Below are 17,012 nucleotides of genomic sequence, written 5' to 3'. Positions count from 1 at the left end.
CTTTGTGATTAACACATAGTAGGTGATCATATATTTTGTGAAATGCCATTCAATGTGATTTCTTTTACCTTGAAAAGACAAGGAGTACCATATTTAGAAAGATAGATTTTTTTAAAAGCTTCCCTTTCAATGAAGGTGATAGACATCAAGTGGAATAGTTTAAACAACTCATCTCCTCTAAAAAGTAAGTGACTAAGTCCCAAAGCACAGATAATCTGATCTGTTAAATGTAAAGTCTGTGATTTTAATATTTGAAAGCATCTCAACTGATACAAGCAGAGCCAAGTTCATTAGTCATTTCTAATTTTACTTTTCAAATAATTTGATATAACCTAGTCTTAGGTTCTTGTAATGATCTATGTTGACATAAATTTTTTCAGAATAACTAACATAACCTTAAAATCTGTTACCTGTATTATGCCTGCTTTTTTAGAGGAAATTTACTTCACAGATCCTTAAGTTTAAAATTGGTATTAAAGAAAAAATTTTAGGGGCGCCTGGGTGGCTCAATGGGTTAAAGCCTCTGCCTTCAGCTCAGGTCATGATCCCAGAGTCCTGGGATCGAGCCCTGCATCGGGCTCTCTGCTCAGCAGGGAGCCTGCTTCCTCCTCTCTCTCTGCCTGCTTCTCTGCCTACTTGTGATCTCCGTCTGTCAAATAAAGTCTTTAAAAAAAAAAAATTAAACCTAGTAATATATGCTTAAAGAGGAATGATTTCATAAACCAATTATTCTAAGTTCTCTGCTTTCGTTTTAGGTAATAGTACTTCCATTTCCACCTTAAGGACTTCCTGTCTTTTGGGTTGTGCAGTGATGCAAGATAACCCAGACTGCCTTGTTCAAGCTCAGGCCATTTCTTGCCTTCAGCAGCTTCATATGTTTGCTCCAAGACATGTCAACCTGTCTAGCTTGGTCAGCTGCCTCTGTGTGAGTATAAAATTATTAGTGAGTCTTAGTTTTTTTCCATTGGAAACTTAGGTTTATTTTAATTATCTAATCTGTATACAATAGCTATTTTCTCTTAATACTTTCTCTTAATTCTAGTCTTTTTGAAGGGGTGGACCAACTTTTATATAATCACATTTTAAACCTCTCATATATTGATTCATTTTTCTTCTCTTAATGCTGAACTTAATATTTGGAATATTTATTCATTAGTCAACAAACATATATAGGGTGCTTAAATATGTCAGGTACTATATAAATGCCATAGGAGATGGAAATATTTGTGATGTCTTTGTTTTTCCTTTTCTTTTTTCCACATAATTACATATAAAGTTCCCTCCACCCCAGATGGGCAAATAACATTTTCCCTTAATATTCTAGTGGCATAATCATCAATATCTGGGTTTTAAGAATATGTTTAATAAGTATGACAAGATGAATGCTAAAAGTTCTGGTGAAATGGTTCATGATCGTCAATGGTTTTAAGATTTACCTTGTGTATCATCAGTGTCTGGACTTGTCTTAAAAATTGAGTTACATTTGGAATTAAAAGAACACCATTGCCTTTAAACATTTTCTACCCTGGCACAACACACTCCCATTAGTAACGTGACCGTTGAGAATCATTACTTTAGACGGCCCTTTCATTTACAAGCTTGAGGCAGGATGTGCAGCATTTCACCTTGAAAGAACCTCAAATGTCATTAAAACCAACCTTCCCAATAAAAAAGATAAATCAAGGACCAAAAGGTCAAGTAATTTGCCCAAGGTAACATACCTAGTTATAGTGGTAGTTCTAAGTCAAGTCTAGAATCCACGTTTCTCAACTATTTAGTCCCCATTTCTTTATTTCTCCCTGACTTCATACTTAGGGTTAGCTCTTAATCTCAGTTCTGCCACCTCCTAATTTTGTGGCCTTAGGAAGTCCCACAACCTCTTCCAGCCTTAGCTACCTTGTTTGTAGAGCACAAGGATTACACAGGATGCCACCTGTAAAGGCACATGTCCCAGGCACTTAATAACCAACCACTCAATACATAGTAATTTTTATTTTCTTAACATATAACATATATTAATCTTTGTAGTGACTTTCACAAAGTTATATAAGACTCTTATAAAGAGGATGAGACTGACTTTTCTGATAGAAACTTGGTTCCTGTCTGGGTTAAACATGTATTGGAGAAAATCGTGCTGATTGGATTTTACCTTTACCACTAAATGACTTTTCCCTAGCAGTATTATTCTTTCTATTCCAAGAACCATTCCAAAACCAGTTACTGAAAAATAGCCACTCCTTTGCAAGTTGTTCAAACTTTCACTCTTCTTATACTACCTTTTTTTTCCCCCTTGAACTATAGTAGAAATTTTCCATTGGTAGCCTTTTGAAATTTGTTTAACTGATGTGTGAATTTATTTACTAAGTATATTGAGAAATAAAGAGCAAAACTTACTACTAATTCTTGATGAATTAGAGCTAATCATATTTGTTACTCTTTTTTTTTTTCCAGACTGAGAAAGGTTACATATAAAAAAGAGTAGAGACCACTATCTGATTTTTGTTTTAGGAGCAGTCAGAGCAATTGAGAAAATCAAAATTAACAATTGACAAATCTTATTTATGTGACTCTTATTTAAGCTATAAATTGATTTTTCTTATACAGAAATCATTTAAAAATTACAGTCACTATAGTTAATTTTATGTCTTAATTTTTAGAAAGTTTTATTCTGAATTTATTAGATTGAGTTTATTATAGAGTATTTCCTATAGTAAGAAAATTGCTGGGGCGCCTGGGTGGCTCAGTGGGTTAAGCCGCTGCCTTCGGCTCAGGTCATGATCTCAGGGTCCTGGGATCGAGTCCCGCATCAGGCTCTCTGCTTGGCAGGGAGCCTGCTTCCCTCTCTCTCTCTGCCTGCCTCTCTGTCTACTTGTGATCTCTCTCTGTCAAATAAATAAATAAAATCTTAAAAAAAAAAAAAAGAAAATTGCTTTTGCTTTCCTATTTAACATCTTTATGATCAGATTTTCTTTTTTACAGAGAATTTAATTATTTAGCATGAAATGTTTTCATATTAATTGAAACTCCCTGAATATTCAGAATACATTTCATCATTAAGAAAGAATCTTACTGGAAAGAGTTTTCTTCTAACTGCATGTTGTTTAACTTCCATTCTGAACTTGGTCTTAGCTATACTAGCAATTCTGAGTACTCTCAGTTTTAAAAGTTGGCTTCCAAGAATAAAAAAAATCTATAATTAACTTGTGATGAAGTAAACCATTAACTTTGTCCCTTGCTGGACACCTGCTCATGTGAATGCAATCCAGATCGCTCCTTTAACACTCATGTGTACTTGATCTGGCTTTGTTATTGAGGCTTAATGAGAGATTCCAAAGGAAAACCTTATTACACAAGTGTACATTTTTAAAGTTATTGTATATTTTATAGCTTTATATCTTGAGTTGAGTATTTCCAAGATCTTAGCTCAACTCATATTTTAAAGTTGGAAAATGAAGTATTATAGCATATTTTTAAGCTGAAGCTAAGCCAATTTGAATGATAGCTCTATCAATATTTGTATTTTAATGCTTAGCTGACTGTTGTCAAAGTCATCCTAGTATTTATCTTTTGGTTTTGTCATGACCGGTCTGTCATTTGTTTTTGTGCAGGAGATCTTGTTGGATAATTCTGTGTTGGTAGGTCCCTGACCCTCAATTCCTAACTTATTTTGAGGTTTGCAGTGCTGTTTCTTTGTGTCGTTTTTTTGGTTGTAGATGTTCTTGTTTTCCCCTGCATCTTTTTGTTTAAGCTAACCATTAATGCCAAGTCCAGTATGTGTAGCATGTTACATGGTGTTTATTTAATACCACTGTAAACAAATCTTCCCTAACCTTCTCCAGCTGGTGCAGTCACTCCTTGCACTTAATTTTGCATCATTTTGATTTATATATTCATTTCAGAAAGGAATTGTAATTATGGCTTGACTTAGTTTTTATACTTTTCCTGCTTGGTTTGTTTGCCTTGACTCATTCTATTCCTCTTCCTGATATAAATGCTGGAGAATGACAGGGAGATATTAAGTGTTCCATTTTGCTTTGTGTGACTGACTGCCTTCAATCTTTTTTCTACCAAACAAGTAGATTACTTTTAAGCATGCTTTCTCTAAAAGAGTGTTTGACCAGCCTGAATAAATGATGCACCTGCCTTGTATTATATGTTTATAAAACTCCAGTGAAAATAACTAGTAGATTCATTAACTTTTCTTTAAAATTGCCTCGTAGAATGCTTTTTTTGTCATTGTTGTGAAATGCAGCCATAATTTTGGGCATGAGTAAACTTAATATTTTTACATTTTAACTCCTCTTTCCTATGTATTAGTTTCTAACGATGGTTCTTTAACATGACTTGAATGACATTAACTTCAGACTTTGTGAATGGCATTCCTTTTTCTACTTTTGAGCTCATGATATGACTTGAGGGTATAATAGTATATATTTATAAAGCAGTTCTCATTCATATGTTTTACTGATGATACAATCACAAATCTTTTCTGTTTTTTGGTGTCTGATAAAATTTAGGGTTCCACTCTCTTTGCATGTGTTTCTTACATATCAAAAACCAGCTGTCAGGGGCGCCTGGGTGGCTCAGTCAGTTAAGTGACTGCCTTCGGCTCAGGTCATAATCCCAGGGTTCTGGGATCGAACCCCATATCGGGCTGTCTGCTCAGTGCAGAGCCTGATTCCCCCTCTGCCTACCTGTGCTCACTCTTGTGCTTTCTCTCTCTCTCTGACAAACAAATAAATAAAATCTTTAAAAACAAAACAAAACAAAACCAGCTTCACCACCCACTCTGTCCCAGAATTTATCCTCTGCTCTTTTCAACAAACTCACCTACTTCAGTCCTATTTTTCTCACATACACCAGATCTAGATAAAGATCACAATAAGAATTATGTTGTTACTTCTCACATTTTGCTTGGAAAATCAGTAGCGTAACGTACATTCTCATTGTCATAAACCACACTAAACTGGCCTTTACTTTCATAGTTAGAAAAAAATAAATTTCAAAAACTATACTTTATCCTACTTATGAATCACTGAGTTGGAATTTGTATCCAGAACCTTTGACTTGTTTTAATCGTTCATTTAAGGTATATCACAATCATATCATTCACTTGAGTAGCTACAACCTGGTAAGATTCACATTGTTCAAATACTTCTAAGTAAAAAGAATATGTATTGAATTTGTCATTATGAGCAAAAATACTCTGTATCTCTAAGAAATGTATACGTCTATGTACATATATGCATATCCATTTGTAAGTTGATATACATATATGTAAAATTTGTTGTCTGTAATGTGTCTCTAGAGAGTGTTTTTGGTGAATATGTTTTGAGTAAAACTCTTTTCTGCCTTTATTTGAAAATGCATTTATTTATGACATCTAAATAAAATACTACTGATAGAGACTGTTAATAATAATTAATAATAACCAACATTTATTGAGCACTTAGTATTTACCAGGTACTATACTCAGCCTTTTTGCATGTGTCTTTGTGTTAATTTTGCAACAGCCCTTTGACATGGGGTAGTGTTATTTCCATTTTACAAATAAGGAAACTAAGGCATGGAAAGGTTAAATAATTTGCCCAAGGTCACACGTCTGATAAGTGAGGCAGTTTGACTCCAGAGCTTCCCTTTTAACCAGTATGCTATACTGCTTATATGGATTTATATAAATTTCTACTTAGAGAATCATAAAACATTATAATGTTGCATGAGCGCAAACGTCTGAGCTACAAATAAATTCTCAATTGTATTTCTTTTATCTCAAAACTATTTTACTTATATAGAGTTTGTGTTTTCTAACACTCAAGATGCTACTGCTTCGATTTGTTTATGAATATTTGTGTAATCAAGTACATGTGCTACTCCTTTAATTGTGTCTAAGTTAGAGTAAAAGATATGTACTAGAATAGTTTGAAGAAGTTGCTGTCTATTTAATAAACTGCATCTAGCACAGTAATGGGCTGGACAGAATCAGGAAGGATCCAGTGAATGTCTATTAGACTTAGTGTGAATGCCACCAAGAATTTCAGCTCTTTCATTTCCCAAATGGTATTTTTCAGGTTAATCTTTGTAGTCCCTATTTGTTATTGAGAAGAGCTGTACTGGCTTGTTTACGTCAGCTTGTACAGAGAGAAGCAGCTGAAGTTTCAGAACATGCTGTTATGCTTGCTAAGGATAGCAGAGAAGAGTTGACTCCAGGTAATTCTTTTTTATCAGCATTATCTCCAGCTCAGATGATTTAAGTTTTAATCTTAAATCTTTCATACAAACATGAGTTTTTAAAATGAAATATAAAAGTTAATATGTAATGTTTTAAACCTGCTACAAGAGATAGTCACTAACAGTTACTGTCCTTCCAGCTGGTGATGTTACTGGTTTAGAGCAACAGTTTTCAAACTTAGACCCCCGAACTAGCAATATCCACCTCACTGAGAACTTGTTAAAAATATAAACGATCGGGCCCCATCACAAATCTGCTTAACCCGAAATCTGGGAGTGGAGTCCAGTAATCTGTTACCTATGTTTTATAATCCCTGTTAATGAATTTGAGAGCCTCTCAAATTTTAGAGCAAATTTTTTCACAACAAACAGTTAAAGTAGGATTTAGCCTTTAAGTAATTTATCATATATGCCTGTAATCTCATTTAATAAAACTTACCACAGAAGAGTCTTCTTCAGGTTAGAGGGTTTTTTGCCTCTTCTTTATTTTAGAGCTGAATTAAAGGATTTCTTAGCCGGTAAGACTTAAGTATATATTTCTTTATTTTAAAATTATGTGGTAATGCAAATATGCATACAAATTCAAACAACCTACAAAAACAGCAATGGTAATATCTTACTCTTTTATGTATATAGTTTCCAAAGTGGTGTCACACTTTTAGAAGGTCTCAGGCTTCTTTTAGAAGGTCTCAAAGCTTTCCAGTATCTAAAGCTCTCAGAACATTGTGTTTTACTGTCGTGCTGTGCTCCTTAAATTAGTTGATTACGTTAAAACTTTAAATCTGACTTGACTTAATCAGCATTGCTAAACTAGTATAGTTGTCATCAGACAAGTTGTAGAACTCATTTGAAAACTGTTGATGATTTACCTTAACCAGAGAAATTTTAATCTTATAATTGTATGAGATATTCTGCCCAAGTGACCTTCAGTTTATGTTCACCACTGAAATTATCTATATCTTTTGCTTTGACTTTCATTGTGTAAACATGATATATATTCCTAGAATTCTTGAATTAGCTATGTGAGTAAAATATACTAAAGAACTTGTTATATAGTTCCCTTTTTAAAATTTTATAATTTTTCAAACTAATGGAAAAGTTTAAAGTAATGTGTAGTGAAAACATATATTCACCTACTTATTATCTTTATGGGACTCATTTTATATATCTTCCTCTCTTTCTGTATATACACAGATACAAACCTTTTGCCAAACCATCTGAAAGCAAGCTGTAGACATCATGACAACTTACTTCTAATACGTAAAATTCTCCTGCATGACCACACATCATTTCCACACTTAATAAAATCAACATGATTTAGTAGCGATCATAAAATGTGCATTTCTCACACAGATTTCCCCAGTTATCCAAAAAATATCCCTTATAACTCCTTCCTACCCTTCCTTACCACCACCCAAATTTAGGTTCCAGCCATGACTCACACATTGATTGTTCTGTCACTTTAGACCCCTAATCAATAACATTCCTGCTGCCCCCTTCTGATCTTTTATTTTTAATTGAATTATAGTTGACACACAGTGTTAATTTGTTTCAGGTGTACAGCATCATGATTCAACAAGTTTGTATATTATGCTTTGCTCACCACAAGTATAGTTCTCACCTGTCACCATACCATGCCATTAGAATACCACTGACATAGTCCCTATGCTATACCCTTTATCCCAGCAGTGCCTCCTTATGGTCTTTATTTTTATTTTTTTATTTTTTTAAAGATTTTATTTATTTATTTGACAGACAGAGACCACAAGTAGACAGAGAGGCAGGCAGAGAGAGAGAGAGGAGGAAGCAGGCTCCCTGCTGAGCAGAGAGCCCGATGCGGGACTCGATCCCAGGACCCTGAGATCATGACCTGAGCTGAAGGCAGCGGCTTAACCCACTGAGCCACCCAGGCGCCCCCTTATGGTCTTTAAAAGATCATTTCTCTTTCAAAATAGTGTAGCAGTAGCATAATCTTCAGAATCTAAATGCTTTCAGAAATGCTAAATAAGCTAAATTTTCAAGAGAAAATGTATTTGTTCTTTTGGCATTTCCAGAATTAGAGGAAGTAGTTGCTAGACCAAGGCTTATGTTTCTCCTTTGAGGTGCTTTATTACTTTGCAATGAGAATATTTGCATGTAGTATTTTAATAACTTTTGAATATGTGTGCTTCTCATATCGCAGTTTTGTTTTCTGTATTACTTAGATCATCGATTTTCTTCTTATCAGATGCGAACATCAGAGAAGTGGGCCTTGAAGGGGCATTATTGACCTTACTAGATAAAGAGACAGATCAGAAGTTATGTCATGATATCAAAGAGACTTTAAATCATATGCTTACATCTATGGCAGTGGATAAGCTCTCCTTCTGGTTAAAGCTTTGTAAAGATGTACTTGCTGCATCAGCTGGTAAGTATTGGTGGTTGCCATTTAAAATAAAATTGAAAATGAAAATGTTCTATATATAATTATTTGCTGGTGATAGTTCATCAGTTTTGTCTGAGTATTTGTAATTGCTTGTTGCTTTTTTCAAGTGAAGATTTTAGTGTTTACATCTAACACTTAAGCCTATGTTTTTCTTATTCTCATTATCTTTTATGACTTCCCTGTATAAAACAAACTAAAAAGCAGTTGTTTATACTATGAAAGTGATGTCATGACTTTGAGTAGCCCCATCATTTGTTTTCATATGTACAGTTTTTCTTAAAGATCTTATTTATTTGACAGAGCAATAAACAGGGGGAGCCGCAGAGGGAGAAGGAGCCCCATGTGGGGCTCAATCCCAGGACCCCAAGATCATGACCTGAGCTGAAGGCAGATGCTTAACCAACTGAGCCACCCAGGTGCCCCCATACATATATTTGAAGGACTGCATCAAATCAGCTAAATAGAAAAATTATCAGAATTTGCAACATTTTGAGCAAGCGAGTTTCTATACACTCAATAATGCTAATTTCAAACAGGGTTAGAAAACAGTGTTATTTTCCTATTTTTTTTCTCAGTATAAGATAATCGTTAGTGAGAGGGACGCCTGGGTGGCTCAGTTGGTTAAGCAGCTGCCTTCGGCTCAGGTCATGATTCCAGCGTCCTGGGATCGAGTCCCACATCGGGCTCCTTGCTCAGCGGGAGCCTGCTTCTCCCTCTGCCTCTGCCTGCCATTCTGTCTGCCTGTGCTTGCTCTCTCTCCCTCTCTCTCTGACAAATAAATAAAATCTTTAAAAAAAAAAAAAAAGATAATCATTAGTGAGAAAGTATATTAGAATCTTTCAAATTTTTATCTGTGGAGTAAGAAGATAAATGAGATAAAGAAAGGAGACAAATCAGTTCTGTTCCAGGTGCTATACATTCTTTGCTGATTTAATCCTTTAGCCAATGAGTAGGAAGTATTATTCTATTTTACACAAGAGAAAACAAGACTTGGAAAGGTTAGGTAATTGACCCAAAGACACACACAGTTGGATTCAGACCTTTCCCTGCATGACTTTAAAATCCAGCTTCCAGAATGCTTGCATGGTTCAGTCAGTTAAGTGTCCCACTCTTGATTTCTGTTCAAGTCATGATCTCAGGGTTGTGAGATCAAACCTCGCATTAGGCTCAGTGCTCAGCACACTTTTCTTTTTTTTTTTTTTTTTTTTTTTTTTAAAGATTTTATTTATTTATTTGACAGAGAGAAATCACAAGTAGGCAGAGAGACAGGCAGAGAGAGAGGAGAAGCAGGCTCCCCGCTGAGCAGAAAGCCCGATGTGGGGCTTGAACCCAGGACCTGGGATCATGACCTGAGCCGAAGGCAGCGGCTTAACCCACTGAGCCACCCAGGCGCCCCTCAGCACACTTTTCTTGATCCTTTCCTCTGTTCCTCTCCCTGCTCATTTTCTCTCTCTTTTTGTCAAATAAGTAAATAAAATCTTTAAAGTGAAATAATAAAATCCAGCTTTGTATTTCAGTAGCTCTTAAACTCAGTTACTCAAGCCTCATAAGTTAATGTGTTGTCTGAATTATGTGAAAGGAAAAAAGATATTTAAAAAAGAATTTTTTTTTTTTTAACATTCTTCACTGTCTACCTTGGTCCTATTACCTTCCAGTGATTTATATCTGCTCTTTTAAGTACTATGCTCTGCATGTGTTCCATCCCCACTACTTGAGAACTTACAAGGACTTCTCCTTTGAGAGAAAATCTGTATGTGCTTTTTTTTTTAAGATTTTATTTATTTAGGGGCACCTGGGTGGCTCAGTGGGTTAAGCCACTGCTTTCGGCTCAGGTCATGATCTCAGGGTCCTGGGATCGAGTCCCACGTCGGGCTCTCTGCTCAGCAGGGAACCTGCTTCCTCCTCTCTCTCTGCCTGCCTCTCTGTCTACTTGTGATCTCTCTCTGTCAAATAAATAAATAAAATTTAAAAAAAAAAGATTTATTTATTTGACAGAGAGAGAGAGATCACAAGTAGGCAGAGAGAGAGAGGGGGAAGCAGGCTCCCCGCTGAGCAGAGAGCCTGATGTAGGGCTCAATCCCAGGACCCTGAGACCATGACCTGAGCCGAAGGCAGAGGCTTAACCCACTGGGCCACCCAGTTGTTCTGTATGTGCTTTGATAGATAGGTTGATTACACTTTTCTGGTGTCTCACCTATTTTTTTTTTTTTTTTTTTTTTTTTACATTCATACTCCTTGAGCTTACTTGCTTAATTTTATTTCAGCATTTGTTCTTTATCCTTTGTAGTTTGACTGCATCCCTTCTTAGGAAAACTTGCTTTTCAGGCTTTGTTGGCTTACTTAGTCTTAAGACTTTGCCATAATTTTGTGACATCTTTGCTCTAACACATTCAAAATATGTTGACATACAAGATAATTTAAGGAAGAAAATGTTGCTTTTTTAAGCATTAGTTCCATTTTAAGTCAAGCTAAACAGAGTTAATAAGTTAACAGTTAAGGGGCACCTGGGTGGCTCAGTGGGTTAAAGCCTCTGCCTTCGGCTCAGGTCATGATCTCAGGGTCCTGGGATCGAGCCCCACATCTGGTTCTCTGCTCAGTGGGGAGCCTAGCCTGGTTCCTCCTCTCTCTCTCTGCCTGCCTCTCTGCTTACTTGTGACTTCTCTCTGTCAAATAAATAAATAAAATCTTAAAAAAAAAATAAGTTAACAGTTAAAATAAATAGGAAATGGGGCACCTGGACAGCTCAGTGTGTTGAGCATCCAACTTTTGATTTCAGTTCAGTTCATGAATCTCAGGGTCCTGAGATACAGCCCTGCGTTGGATTCTGCGCTGCTGATTGAGCATGGAGCCTACTTGGGATTCTCTCTTTCCTTCTGTCCCTCCCCCATGCTCGCATGTGTACACGCACACACTCTCTCTCACTCTCTTTAAGAAAAGAATAATAATGACTCATTCCTCACAGGCTCTGGCCATTATAATAATAAGAGACTATAAATGACAACAGCCTCCCTAGTGCAGTCCACCATGCTCCATACCAGAGAGTGTTGAGCTTCCTTAAGCATAACTCTCTACATACAACAGACTGATAATTGTCCTAGTATTTAATATCCTGTCTGTAGTATCATGTTTGGTTTTTCACTGTGACTATAATTGAACAACTTTGTCATTTTGATCTGGAACATTTCTTAGAGCTTATTTCCTTAAATACCGCTGTTGTCTGTAGGTATTAGATGTGATCATTTTACATTTTATGTGATTATTTTACATTGTTAAAGATGTATGATTGATCAACAATTCTAGTGTGAATTTGAAGTCATTTGTGTTCCTTTATAAATGTATCTTACATTTGATTTTAATTACATGTATTCTCCCTTGGTAAAAGATTTTACAACTGTAACTTGTGTGGATACAATGCAAGAAGAAGAAGGAGATAAAGGGGATGATGCTTCAGTTCTGACCACCAGAAATGATGACAAATCATATCCATTTACCAATCCCCGTTGGGCTACTAGAGTCTTTGCTGCCGAATGTGTCTGTAGGATAATTAGCCAGTGTGAGAATGCACACAGCGCACATTTTGACATTGCTTTAGCACAAGAAATGAGAAAAAGGGATTCAAGAAGTAAGTAGCATAAAAATGAAAAGACCAAAGGATATCCATAGAAATGCTGCTTATGTTTTTAATATTAATTTAAGAAGTAAAACTAGAAAGTAGTTTGTATTCTTCCAAATCAGTTATGAAATTTGACTATAATATTTGTATAAGCTATAAAGCTACCATAGTTTTAATGTTTATACACATTTCAGTGATTTAGCTTCTTAAATTGTCATTCACGTTTGTTTAATTGACTTGTGCATGGCTTAAATTTATAGAAAATAATCATGTTCTTGAGTAGTACATGCATAATCACAATTCACAGTAATTTTGCTTATGGATTATTTTAGTTTTGTGAATATTACCCAGAAAACATTAGAGCCTATCACAATGTAAAGTAAACCTGCTTGCAAGGCCATTTTGACCTTTTATTCTTGAGTTTTATTGTTTGTATCTAAAGGGGGTATGTGTACATACTATGGCTTGATGTCTAATTTTCAAAATTTACTTAAGCACATTATGTTCAAAGACACAGTGCATGTATCTAAATGCTATAGGTATATTTTTTACCAAACAAAAAAATTATATAGCAAAATGTTGCTATTGCAGTATGTATGAATTAGGAGTATGAATTAGGGAGTATGAATTAGGTATCTCTGTTTTAATGATTTTTCAAGCAGGTGTTTATTGAGTCTCGTTATTTGTAATAAGCACTATTCTAGATACTGATAGGCAAAAAATTAGTATATCATAGATTCTTACTGATTCCTTTCTTCCCAATTAAAATTGTAAGTGGCACTAAGATGAGTTGGTTTCTTCATTGTGATCTATAACATTCTTATTAAAACTAGTACCAGGTTTATTTTAAGTAAAGGCTAGTTGTACCCCTGAACATTTTATTGTTGGAATATTGTTAAGTGATTGTCCTATGTCTCTCCCCAGTAGAATTATTATACCAAAGAATGAATTGTAGGAATGAAAGGAATTCTCATTTATAATTTTATAGCTACAAATATTTTTTATATTCCTATCATTTGTATGTGTGCTAAGACATACAGAAATAATCTAGTCCATATAAAGAACCACATAAAACTATGTTTTGCAAAAGGAACATTTAAGTCTTTTCAGCTTCAACTTGACATAATTACTGTTATGCTGTTTAATTACTGCCTAATTCATCAAAACCCAAAGTTTCTTAAATACCTTCTAACGTGATTTTATCAGAAAGTCTGAAAAAAGTTTTTATTGAAGGTACTGTTAGCACTCTTATAAAGGATGCTAATTTTGTCTCTGGTTTTTTAAAGCTGCATAATTGTTTGCCTTGGGAGTTTTTGTGTGTGATCATTTGCAATAGTGCAGCAAATCCAGCTTTGAAGTCTGTATTTAACAAACAGTACAGCAAAATAGTAAATCAAATCAGAGGTATTTAAGAAAGTCTAGAAAAATCTGAAATTATAAGGAAAAGAAATGATCACTTAATGTAAATCTTAGTTTCAATGTATGCTTTTTCTTGATTAGATTTTTTTAATCTTGTAGATGACTTTTTGGTGCTACATCTTGCCGACTTAATTCGCATGGCTTTTATGGCTGCCACGGATCACAGTGACCAGCTCCGTCTTTCTGGCCTTGAAACACTGTTAGTTGTTATTCGGCGATTTGCATCTATTCCAGAACCAGAGTTTCCAGGTCATGTGATTCTGGAACAGTATCAAGCCAATGTAAGCACTTCCTGTTAGAGAATTTTATTTTTAAACACCTGGGATTAAAACAAAACAAAACAAAAAAGAACACCTGGGATAAAAGTCTGTGGAACTAACTGGAATGTCACTTTTTAAAATGTAAATGAGTATATGTCTCTGCTAATATATCACCCGTATAATCAGTTTATAGAAAATTATGTTTGAAGAAGAAATCTTAAGTAAAAACAAAGTGGTACATAAAACAGGTCCTTTGTAAGGTTACAGGTTAATAACTAAAACCTTCTTGGTAATTTGGGGAATAAAGAACATTGTTAATTAAAATCTTTACAAAATATCTGAATATTAAGATAACACAAAATCATTACTTAATATTCCATTTAGGCTGTGTGCATGTTTTATCTTAAAATCATCACTACTAGAATAAATGTAACCTTTTTTTTTTTTTCTCAGCTTAGAAAAGAATTCAGGCTCCTATTACTGATTCTGTAATCTTTTTAACTGATGTTTCACTGGCGCATTGAGCAATGTAGGAAGAACAAGGACAATAACAGAATCATCATATGTAATCCTCCAGCATCATTCATCCTTTCCTACCTCTCCTTATGATACAGAGGCAGCTTCTGTCAGTAAGCAGTTAGGGAGACAGGAGGAGTTCACCGGTTAGTTAGCTTTCTCCATCAGATTTTCCTAGTGGGAAATGCTCATGTATGCTCTGGGAGAAAACAAAAGGAAGGAATAGGAGTTACGTAGAACTACCATATTAGAATGAAATATTACAATTCAGCTTAAGGGCAGCTCTCTTATATTTTTAGCCCTTGTAAAATTACAAATGAGGGGTGCCTGCCTCATTCAGCCGGTAAAGCATGAGCCTCTTGATCTCAGGGTTGAGTTCAAGCCCTACATTGGGTGTAGAACTTGCTTAAAAAAAAATTGCAAATGATAGAAATATGATTACAGCTCACTTAAGCTGAAAAGGAGAGTTGTTTTCAAGAATCTCAGTTGTGGGGCACCTGGGTGGCTCAGTGGGTTAAGCCTCTGTCTTCGGCTCAGGTCATGATCCCAGGGTCCTGGGATCGAGCCCCTGCATCCGGCTCTCTGCTTTGCAGGGAGCCTGCTTCCTCCTCTCTCTCTGCCTGCCTCTCTGACTACTTGGATCTCTGTCTGTCAAATTTAAAAAAAAAAAAAAATCTTAAAAAAGAATTTCAGTTGGTTCTGCTTTCTTCTACATTGGCTTTATTTTCGAGTTTGCTCTCTCTATTATCAAGATGGCTCTTAGCACCCAGTCTTAAAAAGAGATGGTGCTTCTGTGCTGGTACTCCCAGCAGACATCTTTAGGAGACCTTGGGTCCCAGGAGTCAGGCAGCGCTCTCAGCTCTTTAACAACAACGTGGGCAAAAAGTGGGTGAAAGAGAAGGTTCTCCAAAGGAAAAATGAGGTGCTCCTATCTAAAAGAAGATACATTGAACAGGCAGAAACTCAGGTATCTGGAATACCTATTATAAACAAATAATTTTAAAATAATACTCGAAAGAGAAAGAGTTTGTGCTAACTTTCTTATTGATGCTTGATATTTCATATCATTTATTGCCAGGTAGGAGCAGCACTTAGGCCAGCCTTCACTTCAGAGACTCCACCTGATGTCACTGCCAAAGCATGTCAGGTAAATGGTTAAAAAGACAAAGATTGGATACCTGGGTGGCTCAGTCGTTTAAGTATCTGCCTTCAGCTCAGGTCATGATCCCAGGGTCCTGAGATCAAGTGCTGCGTCGGGCTCCCTGCTCCACAGGGAGTCTGCATCTCCCTCTGCCCCTCTTCCCACTTGTTTGCTCAATCTTTCTCTTTCTCTCTAATAAATAAAATCTTTATTAATTAATTAAAGTTTAAAAAGTAAAACCCTTTCTTAGGAGGCAATTCTTCAGTTAATATTTGATACCAGGAGTTCTACAGTATAGTTGTCTAACCATTAATCTCGGCTACTCCTTTTCCTTTATTTTTTAAATTTAGAGAATTTTCCCTTTCTTTCATGTAGCTACATGGTAATCTATTGTTGGATATGTCATAATTTATTTAACCAGTGATGGATGTTTGGGTTTTTTTATCTTTTGCTATTACAAATATTGCTGCAGTAAATGACTTTCCATACAGGTCATTTTACTGGGTACAAGTGTATCTGTGAGGTAAATTCTGCAAGATTGAATTTCTGGTTTAAAGAATATATTGTTGGGGTTTATCAATTTAAATTTCTCCCAGCATTGTATGCAAATACCTGTTGTCCCACAGTCTTAACAACACTGTAAGTTGTCAAACTTTTAGGTGTTTGTCTATATGATGGGATGAAAAGGGTATCTTCGAATAGTTTAGTTTTAGATTTATGTTTCAAGTAAGACTGAGCATTTTTTCATGTATCTAAGCCATTATAATATATAAATGTTTCATTTTTAAAGATTTTATTTATTTGAGAGAAAGAACACAAGTGATGATGAGCAGGGGGATGGGAGGGCAGAGGGAGAGGAAGAAGCAGACTCCCCACTTAGTGGTGAACCCTACATGGGGTCAATCTCAGGACACTGAGATCATGACCTGAACCCAAGTCAGAAGCTTAACCCACTGAACCACCCAGATGCCCATAAGAGCCACTATAATAGATAATTTTAAAGTTACTTTTTTAGGATTGATTGTCAGGCACTCAATATCCAACCCTAAATGACCTGCAAAAATTAAAAAGCAGAACTGGCTTAAATTGAATTATTTATAATTCAGTTTATAATGGAATAAACTAAATTTAGTTGTTCTTTCAACTTTATTTTATTCACTTGTATCTAGGATATGTTTGGTACCTTGAATATTCAAAGAACTGTATTAAATGTTGTACCGAAGGCACCTGGGTGGAACAGTTTGTTAAGCATCCAGCTGTTGGTTTTGGCTCCAGTCATGATTTCAGGGTCCTGAGACTGAGCCACACTTTAGCCGCTGCACTCAGCATGGAGTCTGCTTAAGACTCTCTCTCCCCTCCCCCAAGCACTCTCTCTTGCTCTCTCTCTCAAATAAATAAATGTGCTGAATC

General features: G+C 35.6%; 1 protein-coding gene across 15 annotated transcripts in view; it reads left to right on the top strand.

The window, feature by feature from the left end:
• HEATR5A (HEAT repeat containing 5A) overlaps positions 1–17,012 on the top strand; it is a 116,565-nt gene that overhangs the window by 70,097 nt on the left and 29,456 nt on the right. For 13 of the 15 annotated variants that reach the window (XM_047737928.1, XM_047737924.1, XM_047737925.1 and 10 more), the window contains 7 exons: positions 756–925; positions 3,609–3,635; positions 6,069–6,207; positions 8,456–8,635; positions 12,036–12,275; positions 13,785–13,966; positions 15,540–15,608. In XM_047737928.1, the coding sequence (XP_047593884.1) occupies positions 756–925; positions 3,609–3,635; positions 6,069–6,207; positions 8,456–8,635; positions 12,036–12,275; positions 13,785–13,966; positions 15,540–15,608 (1,007 nt within the window). The remainder of the gene's footprint in view (positions 1–755; positions 926–3,608; positions 3,636–6,068; positions 6,208–8,455; positions 8,636–12,035; positions 12,276–13,784; positions 13,967–15,539; positions 15,609–17,012) is intronic. The other 2 variants (XM_047737935.1, XM_047737934.1) reach the window with 1 other exon arrangement.

The sequence above is a fragment of the Lutra lutra genome, chromosome 7 (assembly GCF_902655055.1).
Source record: "Lutra lutra chromosome 7, mLutLut1.2, whole genome shotgun sequence".
Taxonomy (NCBI): Eukaryota; Metazoa; Chordata; class Mammalia; order Carnivora; family Mustelidae; genus Lutra; species Lutra lutra.
This window is presented reverse-complemented; position numbering and strand designations above follow the sequence as displayed.